Below are 21,936 nucleotides of genomic sequence, written 5' to 3'. Positions count from 1 at the left end.
AAAAGCAGCATATGGGAGTGACGTACACTAGCTTTAGAGTTGGCAATAAGTCCTTCCTTCTTTCTGACCTCATTTTGCACACGTGGCATAGTAAGAGCCTGGTGCTAACAAAGTCCCTTAGAAAGACAACTGAGAGCCAAGCAGGCATTGGAGAAGGTACTCTGAAGATGGTTCAAGCTAGTCTTTAGCCTAAACTCTCCCAAAAGGTGCCCTAAAAGCTTACACTGGTAGGAGATTACACAAGGGTTTGAAATCAAAATCTGCACAAACGAATAAAAGCATATATTGTTCTCATCTGCAGTATTCTTTTTTTGTACAAATATATCTTGAAAATTGAATAGATAGCTGGTCAAAGGTTAGGAATTTTGGGACTTCTCTTGAAGACACTGCCAATCAATAGCCAGTGATGAAGAAGTTAATCTACAAGAGTTGTTGGAAGACAAGTAGATACTTGATGGCAGATGTTTCTTTTCTATCTAGACAATTTGTATTTTTAAATATGCCTCTCGTTATGTCCAGTTAAATGAGAAACTTTGCTTGGATTTACTCTCTAGTTTTCAAGTCTAAATCTTCTGGATTTACTAATTAGAGTCATAACAGAAGTATCAGTGATGATATAAGCTACTCATATGTAGGTCCATACAGGATGTCAGCTATGTGATAACTGTTAATCCAGACACTTGAGAGTCTGAAAATATTTGTACATAGTATAAAGAGCATAGAATGTTGGAAAAAAAACCTGTAGGCCTAGAATCACAATAGTTAAGGAAGCTTTGATTTAGAAGCTACTACAGGCAAATTTCCTCTCCTTTCTAGGTTTTCTCATTAGTAAAAAGAAGGTGTTGAATATAATAGTATATAAGTAGGGAGCCTATATAGCTTATCTAGGACAGTCCTGATTTATGACTAATGTAATTATTAAGAGCTTCCTCTTTATGCCAAAAATATCCTAGTTTGGAAAACTAATTATATGGTTACCTTATCTACATAACTTTAGTTCTCAAATCTGATATTCAAAGACTAGAGTTACAAACTCAAATACTACAGGGGCTAGCAGGCAGTGTAAATGTGTACAGCTGGCCAGGTACAAGACAACAGTGGCAACTGTTCTAGCCAATTTTTGACCCCAAGAAAATGTGTCTTCAAGATTGTAGATCATCCTATCATTCAAGATTCACCAGGCAGGCCCTAGGCTAGGAGTGGTTGCATATCCTTACTCCCAGCTACTGAGGAGGCAAAAGTAACTAGATACACCACCCCAGGCAGAAGCACAATACCCTATCCACAGAATAACTAAAGTAAAAAGCGTCATGAGTGTAGCTCAAGTAGTAAAATACAGGCAAGAGGCCATGAGTTCAATCCCTAGCGCTACCATTAAAAAAGAAAATTACCAGGCACCAGATTTTATGTTAAATAAAATTTTCAAATCAAAGCAACTAAACTCGTATTTTTTAAACAGTAGGATAAGCCAAATTAAAAACGCCTGTGGGCTGTACAGAACTTAGAAATTATGTTACAGGTTTTCAAATGTACATATACACAGGTATATTTATGAATGGAAAAACACAAAAACTGAATTTCCCCACAGGCTATTTGGGTTACTTGGGTGGTGTTCTAAAACTGCTCCTACACACAGAACAATAGTAAGTATAAACTCTAGGTGTCTGTGTTTAAATTAAAACTACAAAGCAAAAATATTACACACATTTTAGCCTTTCATATTTAGCCTTTCACATTTCTAGGTAGCTGGAATTGGAATCATGGAAGTACAATAAAAGGACTTTCATTTTTTTAGTATAGAATTATTTGCTTTCTGTAAATAAAGTAAATAAAGATAGAGAGTATATCAGAAATATGGACAGGAAATTCACAAAGCTTGTCACTGCATCAGGAAGACTTACATCAAATTTCATGTTCTCCCTGAAGCAAAAGTCAACAGCAGATGCCCAGCAGGTGACAGCTTCCCCTTATGCACCTGGGTAGTTAGCGTTTTGGTATAAGAGACATCATCATTATTTAAACAGCAGAGAGATTGCAATGCTCTCAGGCTCTTATACCATGACATATTTTATTAAAGCTAAAGGCACTTAAAAATTAGATTTATGGGCTAGGAGTTTGGCCTAGTGGTAGAATGCTTGCCTAGCATGCACTGGGTTCAATTCCTTGGTACTACATGCTTAGAAAAAAGTGGTGCTGTGGCTCAAGTGGTAGAGCTCTCACCTTGAGAAAGCCTAATGACACTGCTCAGGCCCTGAGTTCAAGTCCCAGAACTGGTAAAAAAAAAAACTATTTATTCTGGAATCCTATATTTCTGGAAAAAATAGTTTTGCATCCAGCTCCTTCCCTGACAATTCCTAAGAAATGCTCTTGTCCATCAGAAATGTGCTATCTTTTCTTCTACTCTATGGCACCCAATGAAAGTCTGATTGCAAAGCATCCCAACAATGGCAGTAGATGCATTCCAGATTTCAGCAGCACTTTATTACTCTTTTGAATCACTGTTATTCTTCTGAGATTCAGCCTAAGAGTGGCAATTACAAGTCACTTTAATGTCTGAGGAAAGGATAAAAAGCAGACCCGCAAAGAGAAGGCCACATTTACTCTTTTCAAACCAAAGCTCAAACTATCAGTAGAAAATACAGTTTTCATGTAAGCACTCAGTTTTCTCCAAACCTTGCAAAATCTCTGACTGTAAAGAAATTTCCACATGAATAAACCAAATGAATCAGGCATAACTAATAGTTTGTGCTTATACACGCACAAGCACCAATCTCATATTATATTGTCAGAAATTTCATGGCCAGGCATGTTCATACACCTTGTGTTGAATGCTCAGAGTAGAAGCATACAGTATAAAAAAAGATGATATACATATTTTACTTATATGACTACCTAATTCAGTTACTTTCTGAATGATACTTACCACCTTAAAGTTATCCCTAACTGAACTATCTGTACATATTCCTGGAAACTAGCTCACTTCTGGAATGTTTCCAATTCATTCATTCATTCAATTCATTCAACCAATAGTGTATATTATGCTAGGTGGACATGGAAATATGAGTAAGATATGGTTAGTCCATTAAGATGCTTGAACCGCCCAGTCCGGCCCACATTCATAAATTTGTCCGTAAGCGTAAGAACTAATTTCTCTTTCTACTTCTCTGTCCTGAGGTATTAAAATCCAAAGCCTTTCTTCCTACCAAATCTGTTCTGTCACCCTCCTTTGTGTTTTGGCATCAGATTCCATCTGGTCATGGGCTTCCCCCAAAGATACAATGCATATCTATTTTCCCTCTTCTCCTCTATGCAGAGCATTATCTTTGCACATTTCACAGCAGTTATGTCCCAAATCCCCAAGCTGCTAATATGCTTTCCTTGATAGGCCAGGTTTCTCAAAGCAGATTTTCCTTATCTTCCTTACTAAGATAAGCATCTGAACTGCCTGTACAAGTCCTTACCACATACCGTCTACCTATGAGACTATGAAATATGTTTTGACAAAGCCCTATAAGAACACTGAAATTTGAAAATGCTTCTTCCTCCATCATCTTCAGGGCTACTGCACACACCTTCACTGGAGCACTTTCCTTTCCATTATAATGATTCCCTTACATAGAAAGATGGAAACCTCTCCAAAACAGAGATTTAGTCTCCCTAGCAGACTAGCAGGAAAAGGCACCTCCTCTATCCATCAGGACCCTCAAGTGTTTAGCAAATTGTTTCTCAAGCTGGACTTCTGGCTAGACCTCTGATTTGCTTCTTATTATAGCTCCTTTCTACACATTTCAAATGGAAGCAAGATTTTAATAAAATGTATGAAAGATTCATTCATCCATGAAATCACTCATTCAGCACTCTTCTCCATATTTCAGAATATTTCACTCCCTGAGGTTCAACATTAATAACATCCTACACACATTATTGCATTCCAAAATGCCATCTTGCCATCTAAGAGAATGAAAGCACCACCACAACCCACACCCTTTTGACTTAAGAACCACCAAGCTGCAGTATTTTTAAGAAACTCATTACAGAGATAGAAGAGACACTTCAATTTTAACGAAAAGAAAGAAAAAGATTTTATTTCTCTAATACTTAGCTTCCAAATCTAATCAGTAGTTTAACCATTCAAAAGACAAAGTTAGGTGTTGGATTTGAGATGTTATACCAACTTGATTTCAGATCCTAGATCTTAGCTATTCAGCTATTTGACAACAGACAAGGGGTTAATGCATTGGAATTCATGAGAAGGTGGGATCACAACACTTCTTCCATTCTTATGATGCCTACATCATAGTAATCTCTACTCATTTCCTTGAGTATATTCACTAGAGGCCCTTCCTGGGTATTCCTATAATACTGTACAACTAAGCCTTCTCTTCAGGACACTGACAAATGTCTTTCCTTCCCAGTTCCTTGCCATTTTTCTTGCCTTCTTTCTAGTCAGTGCACATTTTCGCTTCACTGGCTTCCAGGTTCTCCTCATATGTTCTGGATCTATCTTCAGTGATGTACTGTATCCACCCCCTGTTCTCTCATCTCCTAACCCTCCAAAATATTTCTTTCCTATGCCTTTGAGAATAGCAGATGCCTTCCTCTGGCCCTTTTAAGTGTAAGGATGTTTCTATGGCTATGCTTTAAGTGTGGTTTCTATGGCTATTTAAAAATCTCAAATAGACTGGAAATTTCCCAAGGGCACACATATCCCTGGTTTTATTCTATATTACCATGGCAACCATGCATTCAATAAATATAGTCTATGACTATCTGCCACAAATGTGGATATAGCCTTCCTTTCATATATATATATAAATATATATATATATGTGTGTGTGTGTGTGTGTGTGTGTGTGTTTAAGCATTTCATGTGTTTACTTTTCTCCTTTTGTGTCTTCTATATTTTAGTTCACTTTAAATAATCTTAGAAAAAAACAATTTTCTCCATAAAATTAATATTGGACCAACCACAATTAACTTTTTTGGCAGTGATTTCTTTGACAGTGATTATAAGCTTAACATAAGACATTGCTTTCTGTCCCCATAGACTTCTAAACTGTGATTTTATAGTCAGAAAGGATCACAAAGCTCTGGTCAATAGTCTCTCCCGTTCAACAATGTTTTCAGAAACTTGAGGGTCAGAAAGAGGTTAAGAATCTTACCCAAAGCCACACAACAAAGGATCAAGCCAGGAATACAATCAATCATTCCACTATTTCCCCCATTATCTCATTGCTCTTCAGCATGTATAAGTCCTTGAGAGATCAGCAACTGCTTTCTACTCTCCTAATATTTGCAGTGAGCAACTCTAAAAACTTATTTGTGTTTGTGGCCTTGTTGTTTTACTTAGATCATGAAAGCACAATTTTTGAATGTAAAAAAATGTTGGTTGGCAACGGTTGAAATTATCAACACCTTTGAAAGTTGCAACAGGAAATGATGGCTCAATCCATCATAATACAGTATGATCTAATTAAAACGCATTCGTCACACTGCTACAAATAAACAATAAAAAATGGTTGCAAAGGCACTTAGCCTTTGCAAAGTGCTGTTGTGATTCAACTCCCTACCCCTGAAGAGTGAAGATACTTTTAATAAATAAAAATATGCTTGACTTTAAAATGAAATGCAGAAGGCAAGTTGAATTTGACTCAATATTGATGTACAAAAAAAAAAAGGAGAATGCAGCGGAAGTAGGAAATTGGATTTCTTGGGGGGCAGTGCCAGTCTGGGGTCTCGGACAGGCTCACAGCTTGGTGGGTTTTGAATGGTCAGAGTTCTTGCCCTTTCTTCCACGCCCAGCCCCTCTCTGACTGTGAGGGGCTTCAGTCACGGAGACTTTCCCAGCGCCCCCTCCAGAGAAGCCAATTCAGCAGAGCCGGAGGCGCAGCTCCCCTCTTGCGAACACAAACCTGCACGCTTGAATGACGGCGGCTGGCTTGGGAAGGGGGAGAAAAATGGAACAACTGTCTCCAGACCGGCTTTCAAGGGCTGCCATTCTTTCTTGGCCAGGCTAAGCGCATTTGGCAGCGCCTCCTCCCCCGCGCCCGCCCGCCCCGGGGCTCCCGGGCCTCCAGTGGGCTGAGCTAGCCAGCGCCTCCTCCCCTGTGCCCTCCCCGGGGCTCCCGGGGCTCCCGGCCCGCACGGGCTGACCCAGCCAGCGGCTTGGACGCCACCCCGGGTAACCACGGCAACCGCAGCGTCAGGAATGCGCGCTAATTGAAGGCCGAGATCCTCCCACAGGAATGAGCAACAAGTGAAGCAAAAATAGTGAGTTGGGATGCAAGCAGAGGGCGGGAGGCCGGGCAGACCCACAAGCCTGGTTTGGCCGTGTCCACCACGAGGTGGCTGGAGGGTTAGGGACCCAGGAAGAGCGCCTGGTGAGCCCACACGACCACTCAAAAATCTGAGGGCGGCTTTATCATTCCGTTTTCCAGCCTATTATGTGTACATCAAGCTAACATCTCTGTGCTGGACTCCTTTGCTTTAAGTAGATGTAAATGCATGTACATGGCTCATAGGTCTCCATGAGGTCTCAATGGTTTGGGAGCTGACACGAATTTGACCTCAAATCCACTGGATCCTCTGTTCCCTCCAATCAAGGAGAGACTCTACACAGTGGTCCTCATCTGGACCTATGTGGACAGTCCCCGGGTATGCCACTGGTCTTGTTCTAAATTATGTTTAACCCTCGGCTCTGCACTCTTCTGTGGATGATAAATTGTGCCCTATCTAAAATCTACCTAGACCTACCCACATCCTACTCCAATCTTATGTCTTTTCCAAACTACTCCAGACTTCATGGAATAGCTCATGTCACCTAATCCTTGCATTGGTTAGGCAGTAAACTACCTGTAACTATGGACCATGTACTGAGAAAATGAGGGAGGTAGGGAGCTTCACACAGCAAATGAAACATAGCAGCTCAAGACAGTATATTGGAAGAGTTTGCCCTCAAAGCCCCAAGCAGGAAGATTAGGGTCATTGGCAAGACCTAGCACAGATGAAAATGTGAATCTATTGCCAATACACACCTGGTCCATGAGAGCTTCTGTCTAGGGAACATGCTGAAGGAAAATCAGAAAATCAGCTCTTTAGCAGCAGTCCCTGAAGGAGATTTCCCTAAAGAGGGTTCCCTCAGATTAGGAGTGAGACATTTGGTGATGAGACAACAACATGGGGACTAGGAGAGGAGTGAGAAGGGAACACATGTTGAGTTCTTATATGCCATTTAAGCAGAGCTCTTCTGTGTAACTTCTATGACCCCACTCAACAACAGGGCCCTGTCCAAGACTCAGGTAAGTGCAGAGTTGTCTGACTCCAAAGTTGCTGCTGTTCACAGTAGAGCAGATATAGTATTTAAACAAACTTTCACAACCTGGTACTACTGACATTTAGAGTCCAGACAATTCTTTGCTAGGTAAGAAAGACAATCCTGGGTACTGCAGGAGGTTTAGCATCCTACTTGGCCTCTACCCATTAGGATGTCACGCAACTTACAAGCTGTGACAACTAAAAAATGTCTCTAAACACTGAAATGTCTGAGAGTAGGGGAAAAATAGGACCATAAGTTTAATCTTTTCTGTGTTTTCTAGCTGCTTCAGAACTATAACTTTTATCCTTATCAAAATACTCTGAAACAGTACTGTTTACTGTAAGGTTGGAGAAAGGAGATCTCCACATGGTTGTTCAGGCATAAAAGAGTTGGGGAGACTTGAACTATCACCCCACACAACAGGTAATTATGAAGAGAGGGGACTTATGGCAGGGAAGAAGATTATATACCAAGAGGGCTCGAAGTGTGGCTGTGGTGGATGTAGAAGTGACCTCAGAGCCTGGGAATCTCTTTCTGTCCAAAGGAGGTATGACTACCCTGGGTGAGGAAGTGACCTCAGAGGCTGGGGGACCTCCACTGCCCCTACAGTGCTCCAGTTACTTGGATTACAGGTGCTGGGTAGGGACTTTTTTGAGAGGGCCACAGTTTGCACTGAGGGAGGACAAAGGGGAGGGGGCCATTTTTTCCCAGCAAGCTTAACATTTACTTTTTGTCATCACTGAGCTAGGGACATAACATGCAAAAAGAAAAAAGAAAAAAAACACTTGTAAAGGCTAGGTGCAGTGGCTTAGGCCTGTAATCCTAACTATTTGGAATGTGTAAGTACACATCTGGACTGCTGTCCAAGCCTTGCAGAGGCAAGGTGGGAGCGTGAGAACCTATCTGAAGAATACCAAAAGCAAAAAGAGCTGAGGACTTGGCTTAAGGGGTAGAGCATTTGCCTTGCAAGTAAAAGGCCCTGAGTTCAAACCCCAGTACTGCATGTAGGTGAGGAAAGGGGAAACCCTCGTTAAATTTCAACTGACTAGCTTTCCTGGCCTTTCCTCTCTTCTTATATCCTTTCAACAGATTTCTCTTGTTCTTCCTGAAAACAAGACCAACAGGGCTAGGGCAGGCCAGGGCACACATATAAGATGGGAGGAAAGGCAGCGGGACAGAAAGCCTGAAAAGCTCTCTACTCATTTGTTTTCTGCCTATTTGTGTCTGCCCTCTTAGGGGAAAGCAACCCCAGTTCAAGTCTGTTATACAGGACCACAATCCTGAAGCATGATCTGGCCCAGGGAACGGGTTGTTCCAATGGCAAAAATCTCCAGATTTAAGGCTAGAGTAATTCTTTCTTTCGTTTCTGACAGGAGTAAACTTTTTCTTGCTTTTCCTCCAATTCTTTTTCCTTCTTCCTCTGTTTGTAAATTTTCCAGAGAAACAGCAGCAGCCACTCTCAGAGATCAAAGTTTTAGCAGGCAACAAAGACCTCCAAGGAGGCTGTTGCCATGGGAACTGTGGGAGCTGAGGCCCTTTTAATCAGCAAATCTTCTTGGTTAGCAGCACTAGGCTAGGGCTGGCAAAGAGTGAGAGAAGGGGGAGGGGGAGCTGTGGCAACAAGTACCTTCTGAACAACAGTCTGAACTAAATCCCTGGGATAAGAGATGGGCAGGATTCAAACCAAAGGAGCACAGGGGTAGCTAGAAGGGCATTTCTAACTAGCTTAGGAAATGAGTCCATCAACTATCCTTCAGGTCACCTCTTGGGAGATCTCCCATCCCAAGCTTCCACTGTTTCTTATTAGGTTCTTAAAGGGCTCTTTTATAGGAATGGGAAGATAAAAAATATATGCCAAAAAACAATTTCAACAACAGTATTGTGAATAGCTTGATTTAAAAAAAGTGCCTATTTATTCCTTCACCACTTGTCTAGGTAATATATGCTGTACTTTTGGGTAAATCACAGGAGGAGATGGAAGAAAAAATAGGAATATAACAGGAAAACAAAGATAATTGAATGGCATTACATGGGGGGGAAATCAATCCCAAATTAAATTGCCTACTCATGAAGACCTGCTGAGAGCATACCTATTTCTAGCCTCTGGGATTAGCACCGCTTTTGGCCCATAAAGAAGAAACTCATGAGAATTTCATAAAATGTTAAGTGTGTGTGTGTGTGTGTGTGTGTGTGTGTGTGTGTGTGTGTGTGTGTTGGCCTGTCTAGTTCACTACATTCTTCCCCCAACACACAAGTCACCCCCAACAACAGGGCTTTCACAGACTATGGAGAAAGAGGCACTTTGTTCCCCTAAGATAAAAGATGCCAAAGACTATGCATACGTGGACTGCTCAGGATATCTTTGCCCCATGTGAAGAGAAACTGCCTGAAAATGAAGTTAACAGAGAGAAGTAGAGCACAAGGAGGAAGTGAGAAGAGAAATTCCCTGACACTCACCAGGACTTGACCATATTTGAGGCCACACAAGAGAATCTGTTCCATGCCAAAGCTCATCAGAATTTTTATAATTTCCCTCAACCATCCATAGTTATCCAAACGTTCTTATTTACTTATTGGACTTCCTTCTTCAGCTTGATTTAAACATCTCTACACTTATGTCTCCTTACCTTGTTCTTAGGCCAGAGGCAGGAGCATTCATCTTCCCACATTCCCACAGGAGCCCTGTCCCCCTTTCTGTAATTAAAGGCCTTTAAACAACAAGCTACCACAGAGGACATCAGAAAGAAGGGGTCAGGACCTCATATTGTGTATGGAAAGAAGTCAGAACAAGGCAGGCTGCTTTTAGATTTTAAAATAATAACTTCCCTGCGTGAGCCTTCCTGAAATGGTGAAGTCCTTTTCCTGCCAGCTGGGGCTGCTCCAGGAAACTTTATCCCTATCCAAACAGTGGCGTGCGTCCAGGTTCAAAACAGTCTGTCCTTGCCATCGATCCTAGACCAGTGTCGAATCTCAGGATGGCAGAATTCTGGACACTCCCACCTTCTGTGACTGTCTGCTGGGATGGCCTTACCATCACAAACGTCTGTCTAAATATTTCTAAGGTATCTGTCACTGTCAGCTGAAAACACCCCAAACAACTGTGCACATTTCTAACTTCAGAATGACTTTACCTGAATCATCAAAAAGGCATTAAAGGGTGTTCAATCTAGTTTTCCTGTTTAATGTGAAATCAGTGGTTGTCCTCCCATGTCTGTGAACCATGTTTTGGATATTTCTGAAACGTCTGAAAGAAGTATCCATAGCAGTTTATGGATAGTTTAGAGGTGAAGGGTGGAAGGAGCATGAGTCAGGCTCAGTGGGGAGGTATTGAATGTAGACAAGAGCAATTGTGCCTTTGAAGTGAGGGCCTAGGTCAATGGTTACAAACCATTTCACACAGAAATCAAATGAAAAACTGAAGCAGACCTTGAACAAGCAGAAATTATGACCTCTGGCCCAAGCAGCAGCCACAGATTTTTTTTAACCAAGCTTGTTCTACACCATCTTAATGAACATAGGATGTATGGTATTATGGGAAATGTTAAGACTGAGAATCTATGGGACTGGGTATGGTCAATACTTTTGTGTGGGGGTGAGGAGGAAGTATTGGGAGGTGGTCTATAGCTTGTCTCACACCCAGGCTTTTTCTTTGGGTTACTTTTGAGATAGGATTTTTGCTGAAAGACAGCCTGTGATCCTCCTATGTGCCTCTCACTCAGCTGAGACCAAAGGGCATGCACCTGCACCCTTGGATTGCTATTTGCTATGGAATCTTGATAACTGCCAAGGTCCTCAAGCAGCAGTCTTCCTGATCTCTACCTCCCAAGCTGCTAGGATTACAGTCATGGGCAACCACACCCAACAACACTTTTTAAATGCTGAGATAATAGCCAGAGAACCAGAACATTAATTTCCTTATTTGGAAAATGAGGGAAATAATATCTGCCGTCTTACCTTATATTATAGAAATGCTTTATGTACCATAATTTACCATCTGTGTATGGTTTTATTAATGGTATAGACATTTATTGCTTCTTGCATGCCACTCTTATCCTTCCTGCTTTTAGTACCTATTCTTCTCCATATGGACTTCTCTTGATGGACTATCAATCAAGAGCCCTTGATCTCCCAAGGCTAAACATTGGACCATTGACCAAAATGGGCCAATTGGGCTTTCTCTCTTGAGGCTAATTCTTCAGTGGGAAAACGTAAGAGTTGAAAATAGCACTTCAGTTTGTTTTTTCTGAAAGGAAACCCTAAGATACTGTCCCTTGAACCCTGGAGAATTTCTGGCATGGCAGTAACGGTTTTTGTTTCTTCCCTCTCTCTCCCCTTTCCCCACCGTACTCCTCCTCCTCCTCCTCCTCCTCTCCACCTCCCCCTCCCCCAACTGAAGAAAAAGCCTCCAGCACAGCAGAGGCAAAGAATGGAGAAGTCTAGAACCCTAAATCACTGCTTGGCAGGGAACTACCCAGATGAACTTCCTAACCTACATATGACACACAACCAGATGAAGAAATGAATGTTTAATGTGGTAGTTGCTGAGATTTGGGGTCATTTCTATGTAGCTAACAGAGTGTATTAGACTTCCCTATAATGTATTATATCTTGCTAGCCTGATACATTATCTTTTCCTAAGACTAATTCTATAGCCTCCCTTTCCCTTTTGATAGCCTTTTGATTAATTCCTTTTGTTTAAGGTAGCCAAAGGTTACTTCTGATGCTTTCAACCATACCCCTTGATAGATAGAGCACTAATAATAATTGAAATCACCAAATAAAGAGCAACCCCAATGAGACTAAACCATATTATCTCACTTGAGATTATAGATATTTACCATACTGGTACTTTATATATTGCAATACATACTCAATACTAAACAACATTAAAGAGGAATGAAGTATTACAGATTCTAACCCTTTATCTAAAAACACTTGGGCTGGGAGTTTGGCCTAGTGGAAGAGTGCTTGCCTAGCATTCACAAAGACCTGGGTTAGATTCCTCGGTACCACATACAGAGAAAAAAAGCCAGAAGTGGTGCTGTGGCTCAAGTGGGAGAGCTCTAGTCTTGAAAAAGCCCAAGGACAGTGCTCAGGCCCTGAGCTTAAGCCCCAGGACTAGCAAAAAATAAAAATAAACAAATTAAAAACACTAAGGCATCTTTTTTCCAAATGTATCGCTGATATAAACATGAAGGAACTGTTCCTTGACTCTTCAGTGCTCATGGTCCAATGCCATTCATTTTCCCCAATTTTGTACAGGGAACCAAAACAAGTACACATGGTGTATATACCAAAGTTACCATTCACATGAAGTAAACTATATAGTACAAGATCAGAAGGTTCTATTCTTGCTTGTTTTTATCATCTTTCTGGGTGACTCATCTGTTTTCAAGGCTTTGCCTATCTATTGGCTATGGTTCTCAAATCTATTATCTCTGATCTTCATTCTCCACTGAGTTCCAGACATACATCTCCAACCATCAGCAAAATATCCATATCTTGGTATCCCGAGGATATTTTATATTCAACATATCTAATTACAAAACTCATCCTCCTGCCTCCCTGCCTTTCTTTCCTACCTATGTCCTCTTTTTAATGGATGGAATATCTGGCTATCGAGACAGTTAGAATCATGGTATTCTCTATCTCTCATTTCCTTATTTACACCTTACTTCCATCCCAGAAGTATTCTACACTGTCTGCTCTCAATTCCCTACTCTGGTTTAGAATCTTGTATTTACACTTGTGCTGTTATAGCAACCCACATGCAACCCCACAACTGATCTTCTCTGGATCTCTTCTACTTGATGCATTTTCTGCCCTGGTATAATGATTATTTGGCCGCTGAGATATAATCTTTCTTCTGTTAAGGTTGCTTCACTGCATCCCCCAGACTCTTCTAGATGAAATCCAAACTTCTCAAACACACACACGCACACTTCATCTTGCCCTATTAATTCTCCCATCCTTTGAGAGCACAATGTGAAATGTGAAAACTAAATTCTTCTTAACTTTGCTCCTAATTTATCTCCCTAATTCATTATTAATTCATCTGAAATTCTAACCAGCTTTTGGCTCCAGGTTTGTGATCAGATCCAAGATGAGTTGAATTGGCTGGCTCACTGAAAACACCATCAAGACTCCCTTTCCTTAACTGTTGTGAAATTGGTCCTATAATCCCTGACCTCTGGCACAGACCAGTTTCAGCCCTCTGCCTATCTGGTGAATGAGCATCCATTACCCTGTGATTTTAATCTAGTAATCTCTGAATTAAATTAAAGCTTAAAGATAGTTTTGTCCTCTCCCAAGGACATTCATCCTATATCTAGATGCCTCCATTAAACAGTTCTTCCTTTACACGGAGACAGGTCCTTCCCCCTGTAACTTCTATTCCTGCTTGAGTTCTGTCCAGTCATATACACAATTTTATTTCAAATATTTAGAGACATTCCCCTGTGTTCCACATTCTAATTTTTTTTTTCACAAAATAAATCCTCCAGTGATTCCTCATGTAAAATTCAGTGACTGGACCAGTAGCTTGTGAATGTTGTAATTAGTAAACAGTGTATCTCAGTTATCTTCCTACTGATGGCTCCATTGCTTTGGACTTAACCTCAGAAATCAGGTTTCTCTCCTGGCCTTATATTAAAGAAGAAGAATACTTAACAAATAGGAATGCAGAATATAGCTAAAATTGTGAGTAAATATATTGTAAAAATTTTTGAATAAGGTGTCAAGACAAAGAATATTCAGATTTTTGTATTTAGTACTTATGTTCATAGGTCTCAATCCCTTTAAATAAGCAACCCAAAGTAGTGTTACCCTAAAAAGCTTTCCTGCTAAACTTATCACATTTTGATCATCTCTAATTAATGTAGAATATAGAAGAATTATATATATATTATATATATATATAAATAGTTTCAGATGAGCTTGTTTAGATGGCTTTTACTGAACTTGCTTTGCAGTCAAGGAAGTTTCCATTCACAATTCTTTTCAGCATAACATTAACTTGTATTCTTCATCTTTCCTCCCATCATGCTGACCATGGACATCTGCGCTCTCCTTTCACCTACTAGCTGCTGGCTCCTTTTAACCCTAAATAGCCTTTGCAACCCAGCTTCAAGTGTATTGTTTTTGTCAGTTGTGGATCTTGAACTCAAGGCTTGGGTGCTGACCCTGAGCTTTTTTGCTCACAGCCAGCACGCTACCATTCTACTCCACTTCCTGTTTTCTGGTGGTTAATTAGAGATGAGTCTTAGACTTTCCTGTCTGGGCTGTCAGGAACAGGTAGGATTCTAGGTATGAGCCACCAGCACCAGGCTCAAGTTTATATGTTGTGATCCAGCAGAAAGCCTACTATACATTCAGCACATCTTTCAATGACAAAGCTTTCATTTTATTCATTTCTCCAGAAATTTACAGAACAACTGGGATCAAATTATTTTTAAAAAAATTTTTGCCAGTCCTGGGCCTTGAACTCAGGGCCTGGGCACTTTCCTTGGGATTTCTCAAGGCTAGATCTCTACCACTCGAGCCACAACACCATTTCTGGCTTTTTTTTTTCCTATGTATGTGGGACCAAGGAATTGAACCCAGGTCTTCGTGCATGCTAGGCAGGCACTCTAACACTAGGCTAAACTCCCGGCCCTGGGACCAAATTATTTAGTGATTATTTTTTTTTTTACCTAACCTCCTTTTCCTGAACAATTACTTTTCTGCAAATGGTTACCCCAGCCAAATGGCTGTGTTCACAATTAGCTAATTGCAGGCTCAATGAGCCACTTGTTCCTGCACACTTGGCTATTAGAGTTGGGCGATTAAGCAAAAATTTATCTTTTTGAATTCCTCTGATTTACAGAGTTGGAGCAGATCTGAAATGTAACCCTCCTACATTAGTTTACAATGTCAATACAAGCCTTTTACTTTCCTATTTCCTTTTGAATATCTGTCCTATTTCCACACTTCTGTAGATCCCAAGATCCAAAAACTATGCTTGATTTATGTCAACTTTCTATTAAGGTAGTTCAACAGTAGCTTAGTTCAATTTATAAAATATAAGCCAAACTTGTCAGAAATTTTATTTTGCCAAAGTCACAACAAACACTAAAACTAAAAATGCTAAATAGAAAATATGATTTTATCTATATGAATTCAGTTTCTCGCAAAGTATAAAAATTGATCTTCAACACTGCTTCTAAAACTAATTACTCTTATATGTTTTCCAAATTACTGTCATCAGTTTTTTTGGAAGCTACAGGAAAATGTAATTTTCTTTGAAAAATGAATTATACATTCTTAGCCACTTTTTCTCCTACAATTCAGTTTATTTTATTATAATTTTTTAATTCCATCAACACTTATGTAGAACAAAGTATGCACTCGATTGTCATTCACATACAAGAAGGTCATTTGTTCCTAACACTCCTCTAATACACAAAGAGGAAAAGCAGTCAAGGCTAAGAAGTTTTCTCTTATGAAAAAATTAATATTAATAAGGAGTAGATATCTTTGTTTTGAGAAGAACTCAGACACTTCCAATTAAACGCTAGCACTTCTCCTAAATAGCTCTTTTCATTGGGTGCCTTTTGTTACTGGACTCTCCAGTGTACACCCATCTTGTCTATATAGCTTGTCCTAAGTTGGGGTAATTGAATGGGAAAGATTCCTGAGGTCTCTAGAGATGCTTACATACCAATGAAGTCTTACCTCTCTCTTAAGACTCTCCCTACTTCAAAGGCCTCTGACATTTTCTCTAAACAATTAGCATCAGGGTTAATGGTGAATGTGGAAAGGAGAAGAAAGCAGAAAAAAAAAATCTGAGACAATATTCAAAAGGAGGTCCTAGCCTTCAAGAAGCAAGACAATAAATATAGGTACTACTCACAAAGAGCATGCTCTTAAACGAAATTTTGTCTGCACCATGGACAGATGGTATGTGATCTGCCGTATGTGCAGGGAGGAGAGATATGAGCAGAAGGATGCAGTGCAAGCAGGCCAAAATGAAACCTTTGCCTCTGATTTTCACTTACCCAACACCAGCAATTCCACAGAGTCCTCATTTTTGCCCTCCAGGTCATCAGGGGTGGTGATGATACAGTAATACAGTCCACTGTCTCCCCACATGAGTTTTCCAATCTGAAGATCTGCATCTGTTATCATAAAAAGAAGGACCCAGTCCTAAAACTGTGTCCTCTGAAAGGAAAGCACTAGACAATGGGGACTAAAAGCAGGCAGCCTTTCTGGGGCTGTTTACAGTGTTCTTTCTTTACCTGGATGGTAGTTGACAGATGTTTGCTTTGCTGCAAACAACACCTCAAAAGAGTAACAAAACCAGCATTCCTCAGGCAAGACAATTAGACCACAGCCATAAGTCTAGTTCTGGTCCAGTTTTACAAATAGAAGATAACTCTGAATCAGAACAGATAAATCAATCCAGAAAGCCAGGTAAATCCCAAATTACTTCTGGGTGCCTGAAAATAAGCTGATTTCATGGGAATACTTCAAAATTTGAATAATCAGGTACGTCATATAAGACACTTACCTTTCCTTACCTAAAACTTTAGGAAATAGGAAAGAGTGTAGAACTGGTACAACATTCCTAGGGCTCAAGCCATCAATCTACCTGGCTCTGTAATTTGTATGTACACCATCTTTCTCCCAGCAGAGGAATTTCTTAGGAAAGTCTGCTTTTCGGGTTTGAGAAAAACCATAAAGGTGATATCAAGATGTAGGGAAATTTGACCAAAGTTCTTTCATAAGAAATCATTTCAATTCCATTCTGAAAACAATCTCTGAGACTGAAGGTCAGGCTTGGGAAGGACTATTTTGGGGCTCTTCTGTTTTCTTTAGATATTACACTGCCTACCTTCCTCCTTCCACCATTGCAATCAAAGCAATGAACTAGGTATCTTAATGCTCCCATTTCCCATAACCACTTATTGAAGTGCTACAAAAGATGGGCTAAGAAGCTGACATCTTTATCTGGGAAGAATGGAACTAACCACCCGCCTGTCCCTATAGATTCAAAAACAAGATCATTAGTACCATGAACAATCGTGATCTCTCTGCCCCTGTAGAAATCCCCCAGGGTAACAGTTGAGCCCTGTTTTGAAGCTACCACTCGAACAGTTCTCCTGCTGTCTAAACAGTCCAAGTAGGGGTCCCATTCCAGGTTCCTCTTGCTGAGAGACTGGGTCCGGAGAGAAGGCATGCCCAAGGATTCCCCCATGCGATCCTGGCAGTAGGATTTGAACTTCCACTGTATGACAGCAGGTTGATGGGAGGATGTAGAAAAGTGGCAACGAAGCACAGTGGGCTGGAAGAGCATGGCCACCTTCTTCTTGTCAGGCACAGTGACCTGAAGTCCTTCAACCATTACTGCAGAACAGAACGAACATAATCAAGCAATGTCCTTAACATGAACCTCACTTCCCTCGCCTATTCCTCCCTGACCTTGTCCATTCAGCCTGTGTCATCAGTGTTCATCTGGCCACCTTGTTCAGAAACTTACCTCATTCCCCATATCCAATCATTTGCTGAGTCAACTTGATCTCTTACTACCACAATGTAACTTACTCTCTCTCTCCATATACATATAATATATAATATAAATATAAATATATATTTCTCTCTCTCCCTCCCCTTTTTCCTTTCTTTCTCTCTTTCCCTCGTACTAGGGCTTGGCTCTAATATTTCTTGCTTGGTTTTCTCCACCAATGGCTAATGCTCTCCCACTTAAACCAAGTCTCCAGTTCCATCATACTGCCATTGCTTTCATTTAGGCCCTCCTTTGTTGCTTATATTACAAGAATCTCTTGTCTTTCAGCATGTAGTTCATTCTCTTTTTTATAGTTTAGATAATCTTTTTAAAAATCTGTGACAGCTCTTCCTTTAAAGCCTTTCCTATTCCTCCATGTTCTTCAGGATACAACCCAGCACCACATGGACAAGGCATCCAAATACTCCATTATCTAATCTTTACCACAAGCCTTACCATCTTGAGTGCTACTATTTGAATACCACACAGTGAGTGCATCAAACAACTAGGTCTTTGTATATGACATTCCCTATTTCTGAAATACTTTTTCTTACTTCATTTGGAAACTCTTTTCTGTCTTTCAAATCCCAGTTCAAAAGTTTTTTTTTAATATATAAAGCTATCTTTCACCAATCAGTTCGTTTCCTCCTTTGTGCCCACAGTATGCTATGCATTTTGTTGTAGACATTAGCATCATTTTGCAAGTACTTATTTTCATGCATTTTTAGGTAAAGTACATATTTGCCTGCCCTGTCTTATAAAACTCATGAATACTCTACAAATATTTGCTACATAATAAATGAAGCCAGGAAGTATGACTTCAAGAGGAAGTGACTTCCCTTCTAACTGATGACCAAGCAAATGGGCCAGAGATAAAGGAGAAAAGAAGTCTTTGTCAGAAATTTAGGATTTGAGATCAAGAGCAGAAGACTACGTTCAGAAGCTTTGAAGGGTAATCAAAAGAAGAAAAAGAAGTCTAAAAATCAGATCAAAAATTCAAGTAGTAAAAATATCCGACCTGGGTGACCAAAAAAGAGGGAAGTTTCTGTGAGAGACCAAGGGAGTTTGAGAGAAAAGGGGCATGTTTGAGCTCAATTGTAAGATCTAGAAATTACAAGCCATGCGCATGTAACTTCCTCAGTTGAATAAGAGAATCAAGCATTTCTACCTTAGAAACTTGTGTTAGAAGCAGAAATAGAATTATGATGAGAAGCGGGGGGGGGGGAAAGGAATATGAAGATAAGTTGGAGGCGTTCTTTCAAGTAGCTTGGGCTGAGGGTTCTATATTAGAACTGAAACAGACCTGAGTGGGGTGAGAAAGGATTATTTTCCATTGAATGCATCCTACCTTAGGTCCCCAACAACATCTGCAAGGTAAACTGACCCTTGCAGCTTAAATATGCTTACTTAGTAAAGACTCTTGATGAAGCACCCATGACTAGGGAAAGATGGCATAATTGCACACTTACTTCCTGATTTCCAGAGCAGTGCCGTGAAAAAACAGATTCTAATTCCTATTAGGAGACAAAGGTATCCGATGTCTATATGGAATTTGGAAGTGAACACAGTGATAGTATTTGAGAATGCTTTAGACCTACCAAGTGCTCAATAGCTACCTATGAATAAATATATACATGGACAGGAGAATGAATGACTGTTAATATGAGAATTTCTAGGACTCTGCAGAGGAAACTGGTTGATGAGTCATAGATAGCATAGTATAGTAAAATAGCATTGGCACCAAGTAGGCAGGGCTTTGAATATCATCTGGCACATTCTAGTGGTGAGGCCTTAAGAAGTCTTTCCAACAGCCTGAGACTCATTTTCCTCACCTATGAGTGTTACCATTAACCTGTGTTATCTCATTGGGCCTTCAGAGAGTAAGACTCAAAACAAGAGTGCTGAGATAGGTGAAGAGTGTATCTTAAATGCAAATACTACTCCCCCCACACCTTTCCTATCTATCCCCTTGCAACTCTGATGCTCCTAAAATACAATGACAATGCCTCCTCCCATTATAAGTTTGACCACCACCCCCCATTACAAGGCATATTTATGCAGATCATCCCATGGATGGGAAAATAATTCCATGTAAAAGCTCAGTTTCCATGTTCCTCTTCACCCTTGCCCACATATTTACATGGCTAATTCCATTCTCCCTAAGTTACATAACTAAATTAGGAAAGTAAATTTCTTTATAGTTTTTCCTTGTGATAGCGCATCTATTTTTCAAACCCTTATTCCCTCTCCTATTTTTCAGGAGACAAAAAAAATGGGACAGAGAAGTGAAGTGACCTCAGTTAGCAGTGGTTGAAGTTGGATAGCCAAACATAGGCCCCGTTCCCAGAGTGCTGGGTGCTTGACCACACTAGCTTTCTGTTTTGTTCCCAACTGAGGTTCTACTTGAGAAATCATAGTTTCTGGCCTATCTAGAAAACTAAACTAAAATCAGCTAGGGTGATAAGTGCTACACAAAAGTGCTGTGGAGGCTCGATTGATTGATTGATTGATTTTGGTGGGTCATGGGGCTTGAACTTGGCCTGGGTGCTGTCCCTGAGCTCTTTGGCTCAAGGCTACCACCCTACCCTTGAGCCAATCCCCACTCTCCATTTTCTAGAGGCTAATTGGAGATAAGAGTCTCAGGTCCTTTTGTGCACAGGCTGGCTTTGAACCTAGATCCTCAGATGTCAGCCTCCTGAGTAGCTAGGATTACAGGCGAGAGCCACCATGCCCAGCTAATTATTCATCTATTTTTGAGAGAACAAGTTAAGTTTGGGGTTTTTCTCATTTGATTTTTATCAAGAACCACCACTCTTCAGCTCTAGTTTTTGTTAATGAGATTACCCATTTGGGCCAACAAGCCATTGGACCTACCTAATCAATTATTAACAGGGGTCAGTCAATGCTCAGCTTCTTCCATGACATACACAGAATAAGTTCTCAGAAACATTTGCCTTTGCACAGCACCAATTTTGGAGTTAGTACTAAATTAAAATGCAGATTCTACCACTTCCTAGCTATATGGTCTCTAGCAAATTGCTCAACTTTTGACTTTCAGTTTCCACAGGAGCAAATCCAGCATAACAGTAACTGCCTTACTGAGTTGTTTGATGGATAAGTGATATTATCTCAAATATTTAGGATACAACTAAGTATCTATCTATCAAGTACTCAAGAAATGAAGTTATTATTGTTATTGTTGCAGTTGTCTAAACAGTTTGCTGACTTTTCTAATGCTAAGGACCCAGAGGTAAGCAAGCACAGAGATCCAGGTATGAGATGGTAAGTGTGAACAGGGGAGAATGGGCAGCAACTATACCATATGTCCTTAGGAGTCCAACAGTGACAGTGGAGGAAGAAAACAGTGACAGTGTCTAGGTATGCTAAGCACTGCACATTGCTCATGTGCTTCCTGGTAGTTCAGAAGAGTGTAGCCATGTGTATATGTATGTGTGTGCTGTGTGTGCATGCGCTCTATGCTATGGACAGAGCTGGATAGCTGGAGAGGTGGGGACCAGGAATTTGAAGTAAATATCGTTTTATTGTTACAAGAGTGAAGATTTACAATTGGAAATGTTCACTCCTTTCTCTTTTCCATACATTTTTCAACCTATCCTGATCATGCTTATCAGAACACCATTCTCAAAGGAAAATGTAAGGTAGCATTCCTCTCCACGCCCTTATCCTAGAGCCTGGTTGAATGGCTGGTACCCATGAGCAGCATTTTTCCCTTACCCTTTGCCTTATATAAGACTATTTTCAGTGATTTGTAATCTACTTGCTCTGTTGGGACTGAAGCCTTGCCCTGAACTCTAGCCTTCTCTTTTGAGGCCCTTGTACCAGCCCTTTCTCCCAGAGCTGGGTATTTCCTATACTCCTCAGGCACGGCTCATCCATATCTGAAGCAGGGATACTGCTCTTCACACAACTTCAAAAAACACTTCTCATGGGGCCAGGAGTTTGGCCTACTGGGAGAGTGCTTGTGTAACATGCACGAAGACCCAGGTTTGATTCCTTGGTACCACATACATAGAAAAAAGCCAGAAATGGTGCTGTGGCTTAAGTAGTAGAGCTCTAG

At 40.5% G+C, this 21,936-nt stretch overlaps 1 protein-coding gene and 1 long non-coding RNA gene across 6 annotated transcripts in view; one reads left to right on the top strand and one right to left on the bottom strand.

The window, feature by feature from the left end:
* Positions 1–21,936, bottom strand: part of Ildr2 (immunoglobulin like domain containing receptor 2) — a 58,235-nt gene that overhangs the window by 24,483 nt on the left and 11,816 nt on the right. For all 5 annotated transcript variants that reach the window (XM_090340536.1, XM_090340539.1, XM_090340538.1 and 2 more), the window contains exons 2-3: positions 17,366–17,698; positions 16,351–16,470 (exon numbers count right to left, since the gene is read on the bottom strand). In XM_090340536.1, the coding sequence (XP_090196662.1) occupies positions 16,351–16,470; positions 17,366–17,698 (453 nt within the window). The remainder of the gene's footprint in view (positions 1–16,350; positions 16,471–17,365; positions 17,699–21,936) is intronic.
* Positions 6,148–21,936, top strand: part of LOC150057838 (uncharacterized) — a 28,508-nt gene continuing 12,719 nt past the window's right edge. Inside the window, exon 1 of the long non-coding RNA XR_016536846.1 lies at positions 6,148–6,270. This is a non-coding gene — a long non-coding RNA (uncharacterized LOC150057838). The remainder of the gene's footprint in view (positions 6,271–21,936) is intronic.

The sequence above is a fragment of the Megascapheus bottae genome, chromosome 10 (assembly GCF_031878675.1).
Source record: "Megascapheus bottae isolate mThoBot1 chromosome 10, mThoBot2.hap1, whole genome shotgun sequence".
In the NCBI taxonomy this organism is placed as follows: domain Eukaryota; kingdom Metazoa; phylum Chordata; class Mammalia; order Rodentia; family Geomyidae; genus Megascapheus; species Megascapheus bottae.
This window is presented reverse-complemented; position numbering and strand designations above follow the sequence as displayed.